Source organism: Etheostoma spectabile, chromosome 10, assembly GCF_008692095.1.
Source record: "Etheostoma spectabile isolate EspeVRDwgs_2016 chromosome 10, UIUC_Espe_1.0, whole genome shotgun sequence".
NCBI classification, from domain to species: Eukaryota; Metazoa; Chordata; class Actinopteri; order Perciformes; family Percidae; genus Etheostoma; species Etheostoma spectabile.
Genome location: NC_045742.1, coordinates 4295357 through 4315890, shown reverse-complemented (window position 1 = coordinate 4315890; position 20534 = coordinate 4295357). Strand labels below are relative to the sequence as shown.

General features: G+C 41.1%; 1 protein-coding gene across 3 annotated transcripts in view; it reads left to right on the top strand.

The window, feature by feature from the left end:
* fat2 (FAT atypical cadherin 2) overlaps positions 1 to 20534 on the top strand; it is a 119443-nt gene that overhangs the window by 77933 nt on the left and 20976 nt on the right. For all 3 annotated transcript variants that reach the window (XR_004333767.1, XM_032527591.1, XM_032527592.1), the window contains exons 18-23: positions 1001 to 1138; positions 1300 to 1443; positions 7868 to 8065; positions 11088 to 11688; positions 12901 to 13101; positions 15403 to 15560. Coding sequence is in view for 2 of the 3 variants with exons in the window: in XM_032527591.1 (XP_032383482.1) it covers positions 1001 to 1138; positions 1300 to 1443; positions 7868 to 8065; positions 11088 to 11688; positions 12901 to 13101; positions 15403 to 15560 (1440 nt within the window). In the remaining variant the exon portion in view is untranslated. The remainder of the gene's footprint in view (positions 1 to 1000; positions 1139 to 1299; positions 1444 to 7867; positions 8066 to 11087; positions 11689 to 12900; positions 13102 to 15402; positions 15561 to 20534) is intronic.

Below are 20534 nucleotides of genomic sequence, written 5' to 3'. Positions count from 1 at the left end.
TGACCCTAGAGGGCACTTAATCACATTTCCTTTATGATTAACCATTTTTATTCATTTACGGCGGTATTTAAGTGGTATACAAAATATGCAATTCATCACATGAACACATCCCTCCGGACCCCCCATTTACCAGCACCAATAAAACAAAAGAACAAAAAATCAAGAAAGTACTTTATCACATTTTTCCACTGAACGGACAACCTAGATAGCACTTTACTTTGTATTCTTCTCTGGAAGGACACCCTAGGGGGCTTTATCTTGTTTGCTTCACTGGAAGGACCCTTTAGAGGGCACTTTACATTTTTTTCCACTGGAATGACACCAGTCAGGCCACTCAATCACATTTTCACCAGTAGGACACCATAGAGGGCACTTTATCACATTTCCTCCACTGAAATGACACCATAGTGGGCACCTTATCACATTTTCTCCACTGAAATGACACCCTAGAGGGCACCTTATCACATTTTCTCCACTGAAATGACACCCTAGAGGGCACCTTATCACATTTTCTACACTAGAAGAACACCATGCAAGGAACTTTTTCACTTTTTATCTACTGGTGTGACACCCTAGAGGGCACTTTATCACATTTTTTCCACTGGAATGACACTCATTTTTAACACATTTAACACATTGTCTTTATTGTAAGGACGCAGTAGAAAGCACTTTACTTTGTTTTCTTCACTTGAAGGGTACTTTATCAACACATTGGCACTTTGTCATGTTCTATCTACCATCGGGGCATTCAAGTGGGGACTTGGAGTGTTTTTTTAGACCATGGGGTCCCCATAGAGAAGTGCTGTAGATAACCGTGACCTCTGACTTTAATGCATTATTGTTAGACATTGTTGTTGCTTTGTTGGGTGCTACCAGTTTAGTGTGTGGAGTTTTTGGCTGACTTCTACCTGACCTCTGACCTAGCTCAGAAACAAGGAAGGGAGACGTATTATTCCTCTCCTCTCCTCACCTTTCCTCTCCTCCCTTTCTTTACGTCCAGGTTACAGCAACTGATCAAGACGGTCCCATCAACAATCTGCTGCGTTACTCCATAGTGAGCGGAGACGCTGGGCAGCAGTTCTCTATTCACCCTCGTAGCGGAGAAATCTCAGTCCGCACTGCGCTGGACAGAGAAGAGGTCAGTATGTTTCTCGGTCAAAGACGTTGTAACAAACAACTAAAAAAGGCAGATATAAAGATGAATGTTTTGAACACATGACATAAAGGTTAAACAACTCAGAAAGAAAATGACACAAATGTAAAAAAGAGTACAGAACATTTCCTCTATTTCCTCTCCAGATCCCTCATTACTCTCTGACGGTGCAGGCAGCAGATGAAGGTGATCCTCCCCTGTCCTCGGCGGTCCTCATCACCATCACTGTCAGCGATGTCAACGACAACCCGCCTGTCTTCTCCCAGGTCAACCACAGTCTAGTGCTGCAGGTATGACAGCCACAAAATCTCCAACACGTCTGCTCAACAGGGCGGATGCAGGATCCAAAATGAATTTTTTTGTCCACCAGCCTAAAGGCAAGTGAATGAGGGATGTAACGATTACCAGTGTAACGGTAAACCACAATAAGAATGTTGATGATAATCAACCAATTTCATTTAAAATATCATTATTATCCTGGTTGATTACCACGGTGTGGAAATCAGTGTTTAATCCTTCCCAGCTTTATCTGAGTCTCCTGAAAGTGCCGCGCAGGTGCACTGTGTAGCCCGCAACGTGCGTTTTTTTAAGTTTGAATGACAGCGCTCAGGACATTCATCAGCCTTCCAAGAGGACTAACTCTGGAACGTGGGCATATTTTGGTTATTATAAGACTGCCGAAGGACAGATGATTGAAGATAGTTCTCCTGTCTGCAGAACTTGCAGGAAAAAAGTTGCTGATAAAGGCACTTTTTTTTTTTAAATACCGTGAGGATACCAAAATCTGTGATCATTATAGTCACTTTAACCATGAGGTTAAATTTTAATATTGTTACACCCCTGAAGTGAATGTTTTTGGACCAGCCACTCAATGGTTAACCATTGGTTTTTAGCTGGTGAGTGAAGCAAATCTACCACCTACATGCATATTTTATCAGCATTTGGCTAGTAGATGGTGCAAATTTTGGACCTTGGACGTTTGTGTTGCCACGGTGCTACACGTCTTACAAAATCTTTGATTTATCTGATAACATCTTATTTCCCTTCTATTTCCATCACATAGAGCAGGGTGCTTTATTCACAAGTTAAAACTGTAAACAAAAATAGGTTCACCCAGTTTGAGTTTGTATGTGCATGCACTAAATGTGTAGCCTCCATTAATTAGGAGTTAGGGTGACCAGACGTCCCGAAATATTTTGGGACAGTCCAAAATCCAAGCAGTTGTCCCAAATCGCAAAATTGAAAATTAGAGCAGACTCTTGAGTATAGTCTGACAGTACATTAAAATTGTTCATGGTGATGGAGTCGCCCTGCACCCAGCTCCCGTTGGCTGCTCATTGGCTCAACAGTACGTAAGCCCTACGTATTATTTCATTCATTGTTGAAATGGAGGTTCAGGCTGGTGTACCGGGACCCAGTGAACACATAGCCAAAAAGCAAAATTGTCTCTGGAGGTACTGGGTAGGGAAATACCCCTAGATTACTAAATACTCTATTAGGAGTTGGCTTTTTTTTGCCCTCAACACTGTTTTCATAATTTATTTGATCCCTGCTGGACACCATAGCCAAGTCTAAAAGACTCATTGCAATGTATTCTGGTTGTGAAAAACAGCTTTGGTTTTGTGTTAAGCAACCAACCACGTTCACAGCCTGGAGCAGTTAAAACAAAAAGAATCTGGCTCCACGCTGCCTGCAGTAGACAAACGCTGACCTTATGAAGGTTAAGAAAAAGAAAGTTACCCAGAAAGCAAAAGAAAAGAACTGCCTGCTCATTAGCGTCCCAGGGGGGACGCTAATATCTATTTACTTTGATATTTGATGAACTTAATATTTATTTTCATGTTAGGTCAGTGACTTAAAAAAGTTTGCAAGTTTTAAGGTATTCTCCTGAAAAACCAATATAACATTCCTCTTGGCTGCCTAAGGTACTGATTGAAGATAGTTAGAGAAAAATCTCTGAAGTTCTGTCATTTTCTCTCACCATATCTTTCTGTGGTCATTATAAATCCATCTCCAGCGCAGTCCAGCGAGAAATATGCTGACCTGTGAGTGTTGCTGTATCGGAGCTGTGGTGCCCAGACCTCATTAAAACTGTGTGCTACTCCCAAAGCAGTTTCTGAGCCTTGTGGAGATCAAAGAGGCAGGAAGATCGGCTGTCATGATGTGTGTGTGGTGTGTGTGTTGTGTGGTGTGTGTGTGTGTGTGTGTGTGTGTGTGTGTGTGTGTGTGTGTGTGTGTGTGTGTGTGTGTGTGTGTGTGTGTGTCTTTCAGTGTATGTTGGTTGCAGGACATCAATTCCACCCTTTCACCTAAAACCTCTAATTACAGGGTTAAGTTTGCTTGAGTGAACAACTTTCACCTGCACTTTTATGTGTGTAAAAAGCTTGTGCCGCTCCACGTCTTCATTGTAAAGTAGTTGCCAACATGCCTGTAAGTACAAATTTGTGTTTTCATACGTGTGCGTTCATGCCCCTGGCAGCAGAACTATCACAGACTTCTTTCAGTCACGCAGGTGTTGCCAATCAGCAGCAGTGGAGGCGTTGTCTCTCCCGTAGACATTGCATGTTATTTGTCACTGTTGGACAACTTTTTAATATGACTGGCACATCTGTTGCAGTGAAGAGTTGGCGCTCTGAGGGCCAGATGTACGTACGATAACAGAGTGTTATCAGCGCCATGGCCCACCCGCTGAAAGGGCACGCTGTGATACATCAGCTTATGTTGGGCCAATCTGGAATCTTGCCCCTTATGAGGTCATAAGGAGCAAGGTTACCTCCCCTTTCTCTGCTTGGCCAGCCCAGAGAATTTGGCCCACCCATGAGAGAGAGACATCATGGCCTATATACGAGTAAAGTGGCAATTGGTCAAGGCCACACCCCCAGCCTCCCCCCCTGTCCTCAAAAGCTACAGACTCAGAAATGGCACATACTAAGGAAAGCTGATTGTGGGACTGGCTCTAGTGGCTGGAATTCTGCACCAAGGCTGAATTCTAGGAAACAGACTTCAGACACAGTATAAGGGGACCACTGAGGTCTATATAAATCATCCAAAGAGCACCATGTCATGGGACCGTTAAGTACTAAGTTTGAAATGATCCTGATGCCAGTGTTTGTAATGTAGCGAGGAGTTTAACAACTGCTGGAAGGGAATGTGTACGCTGAGTCGGAGATTCAATGTCATGTTTGATTTATTTCAGTAAATGTAATATTGCATGGCGGCTTAATCTGCAATGCCTAATGAGTTTGTGTTCACTCAGCTGAAAAATCTTTATGGCGAAAATCCTTTCAGCTCGTCTCCTTGACCTATGTCTTCGCCTTGCTCTGATAACTGCTGCCATTTCACCAGGAGGCGTATGCGAGGAAACCCGCTTGCAGCTGGTTTACACCTGCTCTTAAGAGGGGGATCATTTTCACCACAAAATAAATGCGCGCTGTCACGAAATGAATACATTAGGCGCACTTTACGCTTCCCCTCCCATCTCTTTATGTAAAACTCCCAATTTCCCTTTGACCTTTTTCCCTTGGAAAAGCGCTGTTTGCCATTTTCAGTTCCCTTTTACCTCAGTGCGGCATGTCGTACACACCTCGCCATGCTTTTACGCGCATGTTGCGAAACATACACGCCTGCAGTGGGTTAGTACATCTGGCCCTGAGTGTTTGACTAAAAGCAGCAGATGAATCACGTTGTTGCATCTGTGTTGGTTTACTGCTCGTCTTGGAAATGCTGACTGAAGTTTGTCTTCACTTCGGAATGCTAAACAGCGAGAGATGAATAATCCATGTGAGCTTGTATCACTCCCAAATTCAACAGCATCTGCTACTTTTCTGTTGAGGAAGGTGATTTAGAAAATGATGTTTAGAATTTTGGAGAAACATTGATTCGCAGGTCAAAAGACGTCTAGATGTCTCGACTAACTTTGTTGGAAAAGTAAATCTCTGTGACATTTGGCCTTTGTTTCAACAGTATTTTAATGATGATTCCAACATATAGCGTAGTTCATATTAAAATATAGTTCTTTAAAGCTGCAGTACGTACAAATTCTGCCTCTGGCCACCTGATTATTGTACAAACAAAAACATATGTTTTTAAATGTGTTTTTCTAAAGACCTAGTTGCCAGGTGTGTTACATTGCGTAACTCACTGAACCAGCCACTCTTTAACGATTACCCTACTTTGTCTTTCTGTAAGTGGATTTCCTTTTTCACCCTGTGTGAAACCCATAGAGACGAATCTAGCTCAGTGAAATCTCATCACACTTCACCCTGAAATTCTCTTTTTATCTTTATTGGACATTCATCCTCCCCATGTGCTCGCCCCACTGTACATTTTGCCTGTCAGTGCTCACAATTACCCATGAGCACCCTAAATCAGTGTGCGTGGTCTATACAGCTTAACAACTGCAAAAGACCAATTCATTCCTTACGAGGAACTTTGGAACCGGGGTGATACTGTGGTGAAGAGAAGCACACTATCTTGGGGTGGGAAGGTAAATCGCTCCCAGCATCCCTTGCTTAAACCACTGACGTGCACAGGGAAGCACACTCATTACTCTGACTCACTCTGTAAACTACCAAGCTGCACAGGGAATCAAACTCATTACTAGGCTTGCACGGTATTGGAAAAACCTTACATTGCGACATTAATTTTCCCCTGCGATATAGATTGCAATATGAAAAAAGAAAAAGTAATTTTTAAAAGACGTCATAAATAGCTCTGTTTGGAAATATTAAATCATTCTCGACTACTGCGGGGATTTTGTAGGGGAGTGCATCTACATAGATGAAAAAAATTAAAAAGGATCTTTTTTTATTGTGAACCATTCTTTGTTGAACTTTAATGCTTTAACACCAGAGGAAGTCAGCGCTGTGACTAACGTTACTCTTCTGAAGTGGTTTTGGAGAGGGACATCAGGAAGAAATACGCTGGTTGACTAGCATGACTCCATTGTATTCATATAATAATCAATCCAGGCTAACGTGAATGACAGTGACTGCATGTTGCTTTCTCTAAATTTCAGGTTGTGGTGGACTAGCGGGGTCAGCTTGTTAGTTTGATAAATTCAAGTGCACCAGCAACAAACTGTGTGTATCCAAGAACAATTAAATCAGTGGAAATGAGGTTAGATCAGACACAGACTTCTGTAGTAGATTAGTGTTACGTTTCCAGTGGCTCCGACCATAACGTTAGTTGACAGACGGACGCCTTGTTTCTTTAGGCTAACTATATTAGCTTTAGCCTGGCTGGTAGCAGTTTTCTGGAGGGGGAAATGGCCGGGAGAGGTTGGGATTATGTTGCATTAATCAGGGGATTTTGTTCGTATTTGCAGGGAACATAAAACACTGACTGCTGTAGCTTCACTGACTAGCTACCCATCGAAAACTATGCTCATCACTGTGTCAGTTGCAGCTGCTGCAAACGGTACTTATCTACACACGGAGAGCCTCACTTCCAACACAACAATGAACCCCTTTGGACTAACGTCACATACACACGTTCTCCACATGGCTACCTGTCTTAAAGGGGAAGGGTCGGCCGGTTATAATCATGTAAAAGGAGAACGGTGGAAGTTTCCTTTTCTATCAAGCAGCAAAAAAAAGGATTTGCGTCAACATTACAACGTCCTGCGATGTGACTATCGCACCTGCGCACATCGCGATGTCGATCCTAAAACACAATATCATTCAGCCCTACTCATTACCCTGACTTAAAATACCGACCTGCACAGGGAGTCAAACTCATAACCCTGACTCAGTCTGTAAGTAACTTCTTGTGTATTCCTCACACTCTGATGAAGCCATTCTTCGTGTTTTGAGATGCAGGCTCTAATTGAAATTTGAAAAGACCACACCGGAGTTGCGTGTTTTAGCCCATTAACTCCAAATTGCCAAATCTCCCAAAGGAAGCTGTAAGATTTTTAGATTGATAACCCACCTTCATCGTATTAGTGTCAGCAGGCTTTGAAAACACACACAGACTTTCTTTTAAGGTTGGTAATCCATCACTGTGAACAATTTAAGGACTTTATTATGTTTTTAGTTAAAGTTACTGTGCTGTGGAACCAAAGTTGATACGGTAACTTTTGATACAGTGAGCTACCCTAAAGTATTAAGTACTGATGAGCCAAGTTGTTGGAAAGTGAGATCTAAAAGATAAAACATTCAAATGCTGCGTGATGAATGAATTTGGGCGCTCAAGCAGATTACTCTTGAATCTCTTGTGTCGGAGTGTCCTTGAATGCACCAAAAGTGAAGAATTTGAAAACCACAATATTCAACGGTGCTGATAAAACTTTAATGAGGCAACAAAATGGGATTGTTTGCTTTTGTTAAAGTGAATTTTCATAGCATACTGATATGATTGGAAGAATGTAAACAAATGCTATGGAAAATACCTTCATACACATACTGACATACATTTTTCCCCTTTACAGCATTTCAGAGACTCAATCAAGGAGTTGTAGTCAAATAGTAATGCCTTAAAGAATGGTTTGTATTTTGGAAATTTGGATTCATGAACATGATATGTACCCAATAATAACACAAGGTTAAGATCTGTTTTCAATTGTCCGTCTTTGTATACAAAAATAACTTTACATTATCATCTTCATGAAGGTTGGGTTTATCGCAGGGCCGCCGCTTTAAACTGGAAATAAAATGAAGTAAAATAATTGAAGTTGAACACAAAAGGGGAACTCATGCACCCGGTCTCCTGCAGGAGGGCGAGTCCATCGGCAGCGGCATCCTCCAGCTGGTGGTGACGGACAAAGACACGCCCAGGAACGGCCCGCCTTTCTCCATCCACATCGTCAGCGGCAACGAGGACCGCCGTTTCCACGTCGACCAGGGTGGCCTGCTGTCGCTCTCTGCCCCACTCCGAAAGAAGGTCAAACCCCATCACCAGCTCAAGATACAGGTGAGAGGCTGGGAAACCTCCATGATTACAGACGGAATCACTGTGAAGTTATATCTCTTTTGAGTGGACAAATGGTCCGCTGATCAGTAGAGCTGTAACAATTCCAAATTTTGCCATAGAATTAACTGGCTCATTTACCGTAATTTCTCATTTACCGTAATTTCCCTTTTTTTGGGATCAATAAATATCTATCTATCTATCTAATTGAGATTAACTGACATTATTGTCTCTTTCAGTGAAATCTAAAAATATTTATTCATGCATTACTTTTTTTTTTTTAAGTTTTGAATGAATACTGGGATACATATTTTGGTTATATCCATGTTATGTGACCCGGATAATGTTATAACATAAATACACAGCCTGTGAAGTAAGCAACGCCTCTTTATTACCATAGAACATTTTGTCTTTATATATATATATATATATAATATATATATAGCTATATAATATATATATATATATATATATATATTGATATATATATATATACACACACACACACACACACATATAAATACATATAGCATATATGTAAGAATTTTTTGATATGCCCCAGTTCAATAGCAGCATCTATATATTGCACCTTTTACAAACTTGTTTAAGAATGTAATACAAAATAAATGAAAAATCCACTGTAAATAGGACATTCCTGTAAACAATCTGTGATACGGAACCATTTATCTTATGACAGACAGAAAAAAAGAAATACAGAATGTTAAACCAAAACATTCTACTAAATATTGCACATTCAATTAGTCACACTATTCACTAATCACACTCTTTCTAGTCGCGATTTTGATTTGATAATTATTAACCATTGAGCCCTAGTCTATAGGGTTGATTAATATACAAGCTCCAAGTTTCCTCTCCTGGATCCTGTCTCGCTCACCTGTTTTTCCCTCTTCCTTAACCTGTTCGCCTTTTGTCATTTTGTTTCCGCCTGCACATCCCCATCATAGTTACGGGTGTATGTTGTCCCTCAGTGGTCATTGAAAAATATCAAGTTGTATTATTAAGAAACTTCAACTTTAAACGTTAAAACATCTATTTTAACAATCTAAGCGCAGGTGTGTTTCAGGCATGGTCAAATACACTTTTGCTAGTTTATCATCTCTCATTCCCTTTAAAAGCCAGGTGCATTTGTACCGTGGCGCATTGTTTTTATGATGGCGGACCGTCATATTTTTGTTTGTAGTCTTCTTCATGTGTGTGTAACAAGCCTAGTGTGCGGTGCTGTGCACCAGGCTTGGCGCATTTTACTAATTTGCTGTTAAAATAACAATGAAATGTTGCGCTATTGACTTACATATATTGACTTATATAGACCAGGTTTTTGTTGGTCAATGGCGCGATCACTTTCCGCTGTCTACCGGTTAGCAATACGCCCTGAATGCACCTGAACACACCTCCCTGCAAGAGCAGCACGCCCATGGGCGCAGGTGCATTTGCTATATAAACGAGGTGGGCGGTGGACAGGAAATTGACAACTGATATTTTGGACGGGCTTTATGCCGCGCTGTAACGGGTGCAAGATAGGGCCCTTAAAGTTAAGGGTTTCAACTTGAATCCATAATTAGGGTTTTAATAAAGTTTAACCTGGTATGTCTTTCCACTAAAAATAATAAACGGTTATTATGAGTCACAGCTTTCAGGGACGTTCAAGATAATGAACAGGAAGCATTTTTCATGTACAGTGAATATGTATACGAGTGGATTGCATTGCATGGAGTTTTGTAGCTGAGGTCAAATGTTTTTGGATTGAAAACTGCTGATAGAGGATATTTTAGTCCCAATAACTGCATTTCTTATTTTCACCATTCGCATGCTTAAATACTGTTTTTGTCCAGCTGGTCAGTGTAAATGTAATCCAGATACGCAGCATTTAAAATGTCATGGGAGGGAAACTGTTCATTAAGTATAGAAATAATTCCAATCTAACATTTTCCCTATTTCCTACAACGCTAATTACCTATTGTCCCCCTTGGAGGGAAGAGTTTGACATTTTGGGAAATAAGCTTATGAATATCGAGTTGGAGTTGGCTGGCGGAGAGCTTAGGTAAGCACTAAGACTAGAGACTGGAAAACAGCAAACATGGCTCCGTCTAAATGTTAACAAAGTTTCTAAAGCTGACTAATTAACAAGTTGGATCTCATTCGGTCATAGACATGTATTCATTAATTCTAGGGCTGCAACAAACGATTCTTTTCATTGTGAATTAATCAAAGGAAGAAGCAGTGTTCAGTTTTTATGCTTCACATATCTGGAACAAACTCCCAGAAAACTGAAGATCCGCCGCAACTCAGTTCTTTTAAATCAAGGCTGGAGACCTCTCTTTTTGATGTTGCCTTTCTTTAAATAATTGTTAATTTCTTATACTGAAGTTGCATTGTTGAAACTGTATGACAATCTATATAATTATAAAAAGAGAATTAGGAAGTAAGGAAGATTGCGGGTGGAGGCTAATACATTATCCCATATTAGGGTCCTAAAATCTCATATTTTATATGCTTTTGTATTTTTAATTGTTATTAACTGCTCTTTAATGTTCTGTAAAGCACTTTGAATTGCCCTGTTGCTAAAATGCGCTAAACAAATAAAGCTGCCTTGAATTTTGATTACAATTAATCAATTAGTTGTTGAAATATCAGCAAATGGTAAAAAAAAATGTTTTCTGAAGTCCAAGATGACCAAGTTGTTAAATGTCTTGTTTAATCCACAACTCAAAGATATTCAGTTTACTGTCATAGAGGAGTGAAGAAACTAGAAAATATTCACATTTAACAAGCTGACCGAGAAATCAACTTTTTTTCATTACAAAAACGACTCAAACTTGAATCAATTATCAAAATAGTTGGCAATTAAGTCAATAGTTGGCAACTAATTGATAAATCAATAAATCTTTGCAGCTCTAATTCATTCATACAAAAACAAACCGGTTGTAGTTTTATGTGCAGACAGAGAGCAGTGATTTCCCAGAGGTCTAATCGTTGTGCTATGTTATCTTCATGCACCAATCAGGTGACAGACAGCGGCCACCCTCCCCTCTCCTCCATCTGTGTGGTCAACATCAATGTCACCGAGCAGAGCAAGTATCCTCCCTCCGTAGTGCCTTTGGAGGTCTTCATCACCACCTCCAGTGGTCTGTTTGCCAACCGGGTGATCGGCCGGCTCCACGCCTCGGACCAGGACCTGCACGACGTCCTGACCTACAACTTAGTGTCAGAACACCCAGATGGGGGGAGGTTCTCCGTTGACCACACCGATGGCAAAATCTGGGCTGATGAAAACCTGAAGGAGGGCTCCTACTCCCTCAACGTCAGCGTGACCGACGGGAAGTTCAGCGTCTGGACCGGGGTCAGAGTTCACGTGTGGGCGGCCGACCAGCGGGCACTGGACTCGGGCCTGACGCTGCAGCTGCTCGGGCTGTCCCCGGAGGAGTTTCTGGGCGACCACTGGAAAGGCCTGCAGCGCAGCCTTGGACAAGCTCTGGGTTTACCCAGACATGAGCTCTACATGGCCAGCCTGCAGCAGCTACCCGACGCCCAGGTCCTGGAAGCCCTGCTCATCTGGAGGCCTCAGAGTGGACTCGTCCAGTCTCTGCCAACCAACAGACTCGCAGGTAATCAATTAACACAAGATAGATCAATGGTTCTCAAACTGTTTTCAATAATGTACCCCTTTTGAATTGTTTCTTTAAGCCAAGTACCCCCTGACCAGCGCTAATCATTTTTGGTAGGAAAAAAAGTCTATAGAAAGAGGAACAATACAACGCTGTCAGCAACATATTTGTTAGACAACAGCATTGTAACTAAAAAAAACATTTAAATGCTAATGAGAAAAGAAGAAAAAAACTGTGAAAAAGACAAAACCTTTGAGAAAGATGTTAGAAAGAAAGAAGGATGTCCGGCAAGAATAGTATCAAAAAATTCAAAAACAGTCAGAAAAACTTGTAAAAGGGAAGATAGAAGGAAGGAAGGCAAGAATAGGTCCAAATAAGGCAACGCAAATGTCACATTTTTGGTAGGAAAAAAAAGTCTTCATAAAGAGGAACAATGTATTGTAACTATCCAACATTTTTGTTAAATATCTCACGTACCCCCTGCAGTCCTCCAAAGTACCCCTAGGGGTACACGTACCCCCATTTGAGAAACACTGAGGTAGATGTTAAGCCATGGCGTGAAAAGTTCACAATGAACTGATTCAGGGCATGAGCACTGCACGATATGGAGGATATATAATATACAGTACATTTTGAATAAATGAGAAAAAAAGTTAGCATTACAAATCTAGAGTCATATAAGGTTTTTTTTAAATATTTTTTGTATGTTTTGATTCAGACTTGCAGGGAATCTGCAGAAATCGACTTCTTTAAAGGATGGAAAGTTGGAGAGTTAAGGAGCTACTAGTTTAATAAGTCTCATGTGTTATTTCACCCCATTGCAAAGGAGAAAGAAACATGAATATTAACATCTTGCAACCCTACACATGTAAAGTTAAAAATGATATATATAAAATTGACATGCCGTGGCTGGTGTCGATTTGGGAAAAGACACTACATAAAGTTCCAGATTTAAAACTATGACATTGCAGTTCAACATCTTTGCAAACTGAGCCCATGAACACATCACTAATTAGCTTTTGAATAATTGCACCTCATTCCAAAGATATCAGCTGGGCTAAAATACAGAACAATGAATATAAGGTGCATTTCTTCAATATAGAGTACGTTTTGGCATCCATTACTTTGGACACAAAGTGAGTGAAGTAATCCCTGTGAGATGAAAAGTCTCTTTGAAATGTGCCCTCTGAAAACCTGATCTCTTTGATGTAGGTGTGATATCAGACATCGAGGACTCTCTGGGCCTCAGCATCCTCAGGGTGAGACACAACGGTTGTCTTGGTACCGGCTGTCCGCCGCGAGGCTGCAGGAACGCCGTGCGACTAACCCATGAAAGACTGAGCCATTTCACCACCGCCAGAGCCGGTTACATCACCCCACGACACACATGGGAGAGTGTCTGTCCCTGTAACGGTATGTGTGTGTGTGTGTGTGTGTGTGTGTGTGTGTATGTGTGTGTGTGTGTGTGTGTGTGTGTGTGTATGTGGGCGTGTGTGTGCCTTTATCTTCATCTGTATTTATATAAATTACATTATCCTGACATTCAAATGACGAACCTTTTATAGATAAACTATGCAAAGGTGTACATGCACATGAAGGTGTAACTGAGGAAAACCGAGTCGGAGAAATCTGATTAAATCCAAATGGAAAAAAATCACAGTCAAATCACATGCAGGAAAGTGGCCTGTTAAAATGTTCAAAGCTAAATAAAAACAATATATTATTTATTTAAAAAATGTATTTAGAAAATCAATTCGGAGATACAATGTTAACACAAAGGAGATTTATGGATCTGTACTGTCACCATCTGCAACTCATTTAAATATTGGGCTGCTGTGTAGCTTCTCCATTTCCTCTGTGCGTTGTGGACAATAATGACAATCAACAGAAAACTCAAGTCAAGGGTTTGAGGGTGTTTACTGACTGCGTGAGGATTATTAATGTGTGAACACACCACCACATCCACTCAAGGCCTGCTTGGAAATATCTGCAGTTAAAGTGGGCTGCTTTTGAAAAGTTTTCATGGTGCCAGGCCTAGACTCTGAGATGTCAGTTGTGGGTTGAGGATGAGCTGAGTAAACACTGTCTCTGGTTTTCTTAACAGTTAGAAATAGAAGAAGAAAGTTTGTTCTGTAACTTTCTGCTCAGTGCTTGTGGACTTTCCAAGCATAAAGACCCATCTTCCATCAGATTAAATTCTCGCTTTTTGAAGAAGACTTGTATCTGTTGCTGCCAGAGATCAAAGAGCCATCTTCCTCATACCTGTTGAAACACAGTGATCTGAGGGAGTAATCACTCAGACCATGTTTAGTGTGAATGCTGGACCTCTGTTTGCTTCTATCCCAGGTGACAGCACATGGTAAACCGCCGAGCAGCAGCCCCCCCTTGTCGGATCCTCCTCAGTCGTTTGTGCCAGCATTCCTGTCAGGATAAGTGGTGTGATTACAGAATAAGAGACACCTATGGTCTCTTTAGGATATGCTTTCATTATCAGCTTGTTTGGAATCTTCTTCACTCATGGAAGAGCTACTGAATGTCTAAAAAAGCTATATATTGACGATATCGGATACCCCTTCAGGCTTAAAGGTGCTCTAAAGTTTTTCGCATCTTACTTTTGATTCAGACTCGCAGGGATGGAGATATCTACTTCATTTAAAGGATGGAAAGTTGGAGAGTTAAGGAGCTACTAGTTTAATGAGTAACAGGTGATATTCACCCTATTGCAAAGGAGAAAGAAACATCTTGCAACCCTACATATGTAAATTAAAAAAAACACATACTGTGTATAATATATGTTATATACGACGTATAGAAGTTAGAAGTACAGTTAGAAGTATTTTCAAACAAAACAAGACTGGCTTGCCCCTCCCTCCTCCTCCTCCTCTAGGGACAGGCAGCTAGCAGGTAGTGAGCAGATGTTTTTTACAGTGTGTTCTAGGGACAGGCAGCTAGCAGGTAGTGAGCAGATGTTTTTTACAGTGTGTTCTAGGGACAGGCAGCTAGCAGGTAGTGAGTAGATGTTTTTTACAGTGTGTTCTAGGGACAGGCAGCTAGCAGGTAGTGAGCAGATGTTTTTTACAGTGTGGTTTAGGGACAGGCAGCTAGCAGGTAGTGAGCAGATGTTTTCTCTATGTGACAACAAATGTTCTAGACTAAAACGTGCGTGGCATCGCTTGGAGCACCTTTAAGAGACTGTGGGGTGCGATGCCTATTTTAAAAGAAGTCGGACTGGGCCTCTGGGTAGAGCATGCGCCCACATAAAGAGGCTTAGTCCTCACCATATGGGCTGCGCGTTCGGTTCCAACCTGCGGCCCTTTGCTGCATCTCATTCTCCTTCTCTCTCCCCTGTCATGTCTAAGCTGTCCTATCAAATCATGGCCAAGAATCTTAAAATTCTTGTGTTAGACTACAGTTTGGTCCGATGTTAAAACGGAACTCTATTTCTGTCCCAAAACTCTGACTTTTCACATATTGTTGTGTAAATTATTGTGTATTTATTAAATCATGAGGTCATAACAGCAAGCTCACAGATCATCCACAGGTATGAAAGCCACACTGTTGGAGTTCCGTGTCTTTCTGTCATGCTGCTGCGATTGGCTAGAGTTATAACTCTGAGTCACACAGTGCTTCATCACATTTTTTACGTGTTTTGTCTACAACTTCTGCACACAGGCTGCTGTGTTTGCTCACTATCGGTTTGTATTTATGTTTCAGAGTCTGCAGTCAAGTTCAATGGTAAATCCTACCTGAAGTATCTTCACGGGATGGATGAGGACAACCAGGACTTCAAACTGTCATTGCGATTTAAGACATTCCAGGAGAAAGGCCTCATTGTGTCCACCAACAGCACCAAGGACTGGGGAACTTTACAGGTATTTATGTCTGAGTGCAGACAGAAAAAAGGATTTATTTGGGACCTATTCGTGGCAGATGTACTCTTTTGTGTGATTTCCTAAAGCACTGATCTTTATAAGCAGATGCAGTCTCTTTGTTAGTGCCAGATGTTCATTCTGCTACAGCATGGTTTATTTGGTTCTGTCATCCTACAGCTGTTCTGTTGTAGCATGTTCACAATACACAGTATTTATACGACACGTGGCTGGTGAAGCCAATCCAGTGATAAACTGTAACAAAGTACATTTACTTTTGTACTTTTTTGAGGTACTTATACTTTGTAGGAGTCCATTTAGTGCTGAAGGATAAAAAGTTAGCAGTGAAAACAGAATTTATACATATTAGCTCGCAGTGTCAACTCATTACAATGTTCTGTTGCTGGTGGTATGTTTCCATTAGTATGTGCTGGCTCTTAGCAACACTGCAGCATCAAGTTCAAAACTGGTTCAAGGAAAAACCAGTACAGAAAAGACACGTGTGTCCGTGTGTGTTCTGTTCACAAGAGACATGGAGACATTATTATTAATATTCCTTTGAAGGAAGTTTAAATATTAGTTTTATTCTCCCATGAACTGGTAGGTAATTTTTTTTTTATTGCTGCTGTGAAGAGATTAAATCTTTTTCTAATTCTGTGATGCCACCTCTTCAAGCAGGTGTCGGTACACTTGTTTGGTCCGCTTTTGGTATGCACCAGAGTTCTATTGTGGCGTTCTCACCTGCCCAAAAAATCTCTAGTTCGATTCAACCAAACTTAACAAGACCGGTGTGAAAGCGCCCCCTAGTGAACCCAACTCTAGTTCACTTGGAACCAAGACCACCGTTTTCAAGTGGACCAGAGTTGGTTGTTCTGCACCAGAGTTCGGATGAGCGTTCCCATCAAACAAATCCGGACTATCCAATCAAAACGCTCCATGGTTTGTGTTAAACCGACCAAACAAGTTAGGTGTAAAAATGACCTTATTTTCTATCGGAATGATCAAACCTGAGAGCTGCTGATTTCATCTACGGGAGATCTCACTGGGGATCGCCGCCGCCGTCGTCAAGCTAATCTTTAAAATTCAAAATGTTTCCAGTTCAGAATAACAAAAAAAGATTATTGGATGTTCTACTTCACTGTGCAGACTGATAGCATCTTAAATGTCAGTATTTGTTTGAAACTTTGTGCCAGCAGTCATGTTATCAGCACAGTGTCAGATTGTTTTCCTTTTAAATTTTCTGGTATCTGGTGAGCCGTTCGTCTTGAATTTCTGTCTAATCTCAGTTTGTCCTTTTGTGTATTTACTGCAAACACAGATCCCAGAAAAGCAGAACTCTCTGCCGTGTATCTGGGTCGACACTGTCAGCATCACATGGCACCTTTTGACTCCCTGAAACTTGGCAATTGAAATCAACTTGATTTCAAGTTGTTCTATAGTGGCAGCATTGACATTTCACAACACAAGCCCTTCTTCACTGTGAAATACCAGCTGTGTCACAGGCCTTTTTTATATCCTCTCTGCTGACAGGAAAAGACATCATGAGACCGAGAGAGTTTGGTATTGAGATGGTGATTTTATTAATACCTTATTTTTTATAAAATATCCGTGGTAAACCCGCTAGTTCTCTCTTGCCAAATCCAGCAGATGATCATGTTCAAGCATTATGCCCTTTCTTTATTTCTGCATGGCAGATTGTTTGTGTGCTAAATGTCTGATTGACTCTCAGAGGCCTTGGTAACACATGGGCACATATTTAAAGTTCTACATTGAATTAGGAAGCTGGCGATTTCATGTCTGGTTTATAATTTTCTATTTTTTCCTGCGTTGCCAGCTCATCAGTGTCCTTTTTAACATGAGTTGTGACGACTGGTTGCTCTGAACGCGGGCACGTCTTCCGTCACCTTTTCCATCAAAATGCAAACAGAAGGAACCAGTTAGACTCCTGCAGGAGTCCTAATGAAAAATGTGTCTTCAAGATTTATTGACTTGCTTTTTGGAATCAACGAGGGAAAGGAAGATTCATCTCCGAGCAGCACTAGTACTGTGCACAATGTTAAAATGGCACGTTGAAAGAGAATGTTGAATTGTTGTAGTATTCGGGATACATGAATAATTCTCTACAGATAAACAAAAAAGCCGAGATATGTATTTGAAATAAAACAGGTTGCTTCCCCTTGTGGGCGCTTGTCATCTGTGTGATATCCCTGTGCATCCGGGTGGAATATTCAATAATTTTGATTCTTGGATAATTCAAAAGCAGCGTTCAGTCTTTCCAGAGAGTCAACCTCCTGGGTTTTGGTTCTTGACTCATGCATGCAAGATTGTGTCTCTGCCTGATTCTTCCTGAGCAGAAATGGCTTGAAAAGGAATTTCTTAAGGTGGTCATCAGAGAAGTCCCTCACCTGCGGTTTGTGATTACTTGAGAGACACTTCCTGGAGAAACAAGACCCTTTTGTGCACTAAATTCCCTTTTAGCAAATGGGCTCCCATGAATCCCAGTGGCTTCTCAACAGTGTGCTCCGTCCAGAACCAAGTCTTTTAATAAAAGAACACATTAGAGATCAGACCTACTTACTCCTGCTACTTTTTAAATCTGCATATCTGTTGCTCTAAGTCTTTGAAATGGAAATTGTAGCGGTTGAATGGAAAGCCGCTGTGGCGAGCCGAGCAGAAGAAGTCAAGGCGACAGTGGAAGGTAATTACCATCCTTGATCAGAAGGGACTGCTCAGAACTGACAGCGAGCTTAAAGACCGGGCGGTGAACAAAGATGGAGGTCCACGCTGGTGTGGAATCATTGGAGCAACACTCATCGCAATCCATCATGCACGCTGCAGTAACTCAAGTTGATTGATTTATAGTCCAGGCTTTTATCTTAGCTACGCGGAGGACAGTGCTCAGTGTCTAGATAGAGTATACATAGCCAGGGTTTTGCATAGGTGTGGGGAAACGCATATTTAGCGGAAGGTTTAAGGGTTCTTCCTTTAAGAAAAGGCTGTTTTCAATTCTTAATTGTTAGAAAAGCTAGAGCACATAATAAATGAGTCTCTTTAAAGCTAACAGTTTTTTCAGATATAAGTTCCTACTATAAATCTTAAAATTTGCATGTAAATAAAATTGCAGAAGCTACTCTTATGGTACCAGATTTTATTATGTTGTACAACAAACTAGCGAGCTCGGTGAAGCTTTTATGACTGCAGAGGTGAAGTGCTGCCTGCTGCATGCCCCCGATGAAAGGACTGCGTGAGTGTGTACACATGCTAGCAGACTATGCGTGTAGCAGCCGTTGCTTATTAATGTTTGCCCAGCAGTATTAAAGCTCCCTGCAGGATGCTCGCAACATATGCGCTCAGGGCGGGTGATTTATGGAGCCATGAAGCACTGATGCTGTAGAGCTTAAGTCCCTGTGGTGTTCTAGTTGACACTGTGCCTGTGGATTATCGGCATTAAAATTATCAGTGCGTCAAAGTGGAATATCTCTCTTCCAATACCCATCATAACTCACACAAGAAGCCACACCAAGTCATGTAAAATAGATTAAAAGACAAGCAACAGACGCCCTGGCTGTCTCGAGTTTCCACTTGTTCCTCTTCCAGCGCTCTTCAGCACTTTTCTCATGGTAAGCCAAAACAGCCCTCATCTCCCTCCCCTTGTGCCGTCCATGTAAAGAATTTTGCCAGTCCGTCCCGCCAAAATAAATCCTCCCAGCTACAGGGAATTTTACAGAGACCTCTGGCAGGGATAGAAAGCAAACCAGCGTGGCCCAGAGGACAGCCTCCATAGAGCACGAGGGCTGAGCAATGACCATTCTTTACCAAAGTGTTTTGTAGAAGGCAGAAAAATACTAGCTCCAAGCAAATAGAGAAAAAGGTTTTCATTCTGCATCAATTAAAGAAGCTATTGCTAAGCAGTTCAATAATGCATCACGGCCTTCAGTGTTGGTGGGCATAAATGCATAGCAATTTGCAAAATACACACTCCATCTGTATATTTAATAGGTTACATCAAGATAGCTTTGTTAGTTTTAAGGGATCGCTGAGCGTGCAGAAACATTATGAGCCTCCCTCTGATGTTGATGAAATGTTGAATAAATGTGTGTGCCCTGCATGATGTTCAACATCCGCAACATGTGGAGCTGACAGTAAAAGCTGCATTTATTTGTAGGTTAAAACATGGTAACATCTTAACATTGTTTCATTTAAACAACTATATTTCAACATAAAGAAAGACTTCATAAAGTTTTAAAAGCTGTTTAAACAATGATTAATATTTGACTTTCAAACCGATCTACTGTTAACCAAGACTTTTAAATGTCTTCTGACCTGCAAACCACCGAATCAATCTTTCTGGGGGAAAAATTACACAAAATAATTGCTCAAATTTAACAATGAAATCAGTATAAAAAACCACCAGGACATGATACATAACCATTAAAAAAAGCCAAGGATGCATGTCAAATACCAACTGAACAGGGGATGACAAATAACTTTATGTCTTCCAGACCTAGATGCAAACCACTCCCTTTAACTCAACTTAGCATTAGAACTACCCTGAAGTAAGTAAACAAGCAAGCAAACAAGTAAGTACGTACATAAGTATTGTTTATTTGTATACCAGACACAGTACAACAAATTCAAATACAAGAAAATGTAAATACAGAGATAAAACATAAGAAACAGCCATTAACAAAGGCATGTATGAAGGCAGCCATACAGCAGGGCTCCAGACTGTCACCAAATGGTTGTATTTTGCGATCAAAATTTGAGTGTGCGACCGAATTTTACATCCAGTTGCACATGTGTGACCATTAAATTTGTCCCACCTTTTGGAGGGGCAAATTTACGCGTCAATAAATCCGCAATCTGTGGCAGGAGTGTGAGAAGGATAGGAAATGGCCACTGTAATTGTCTAATGTGTAAGAGGGGAGGGTCCTCAAGATAATGGAGCGTGTGTGAACGTCTTTGGGAAGGAGACAC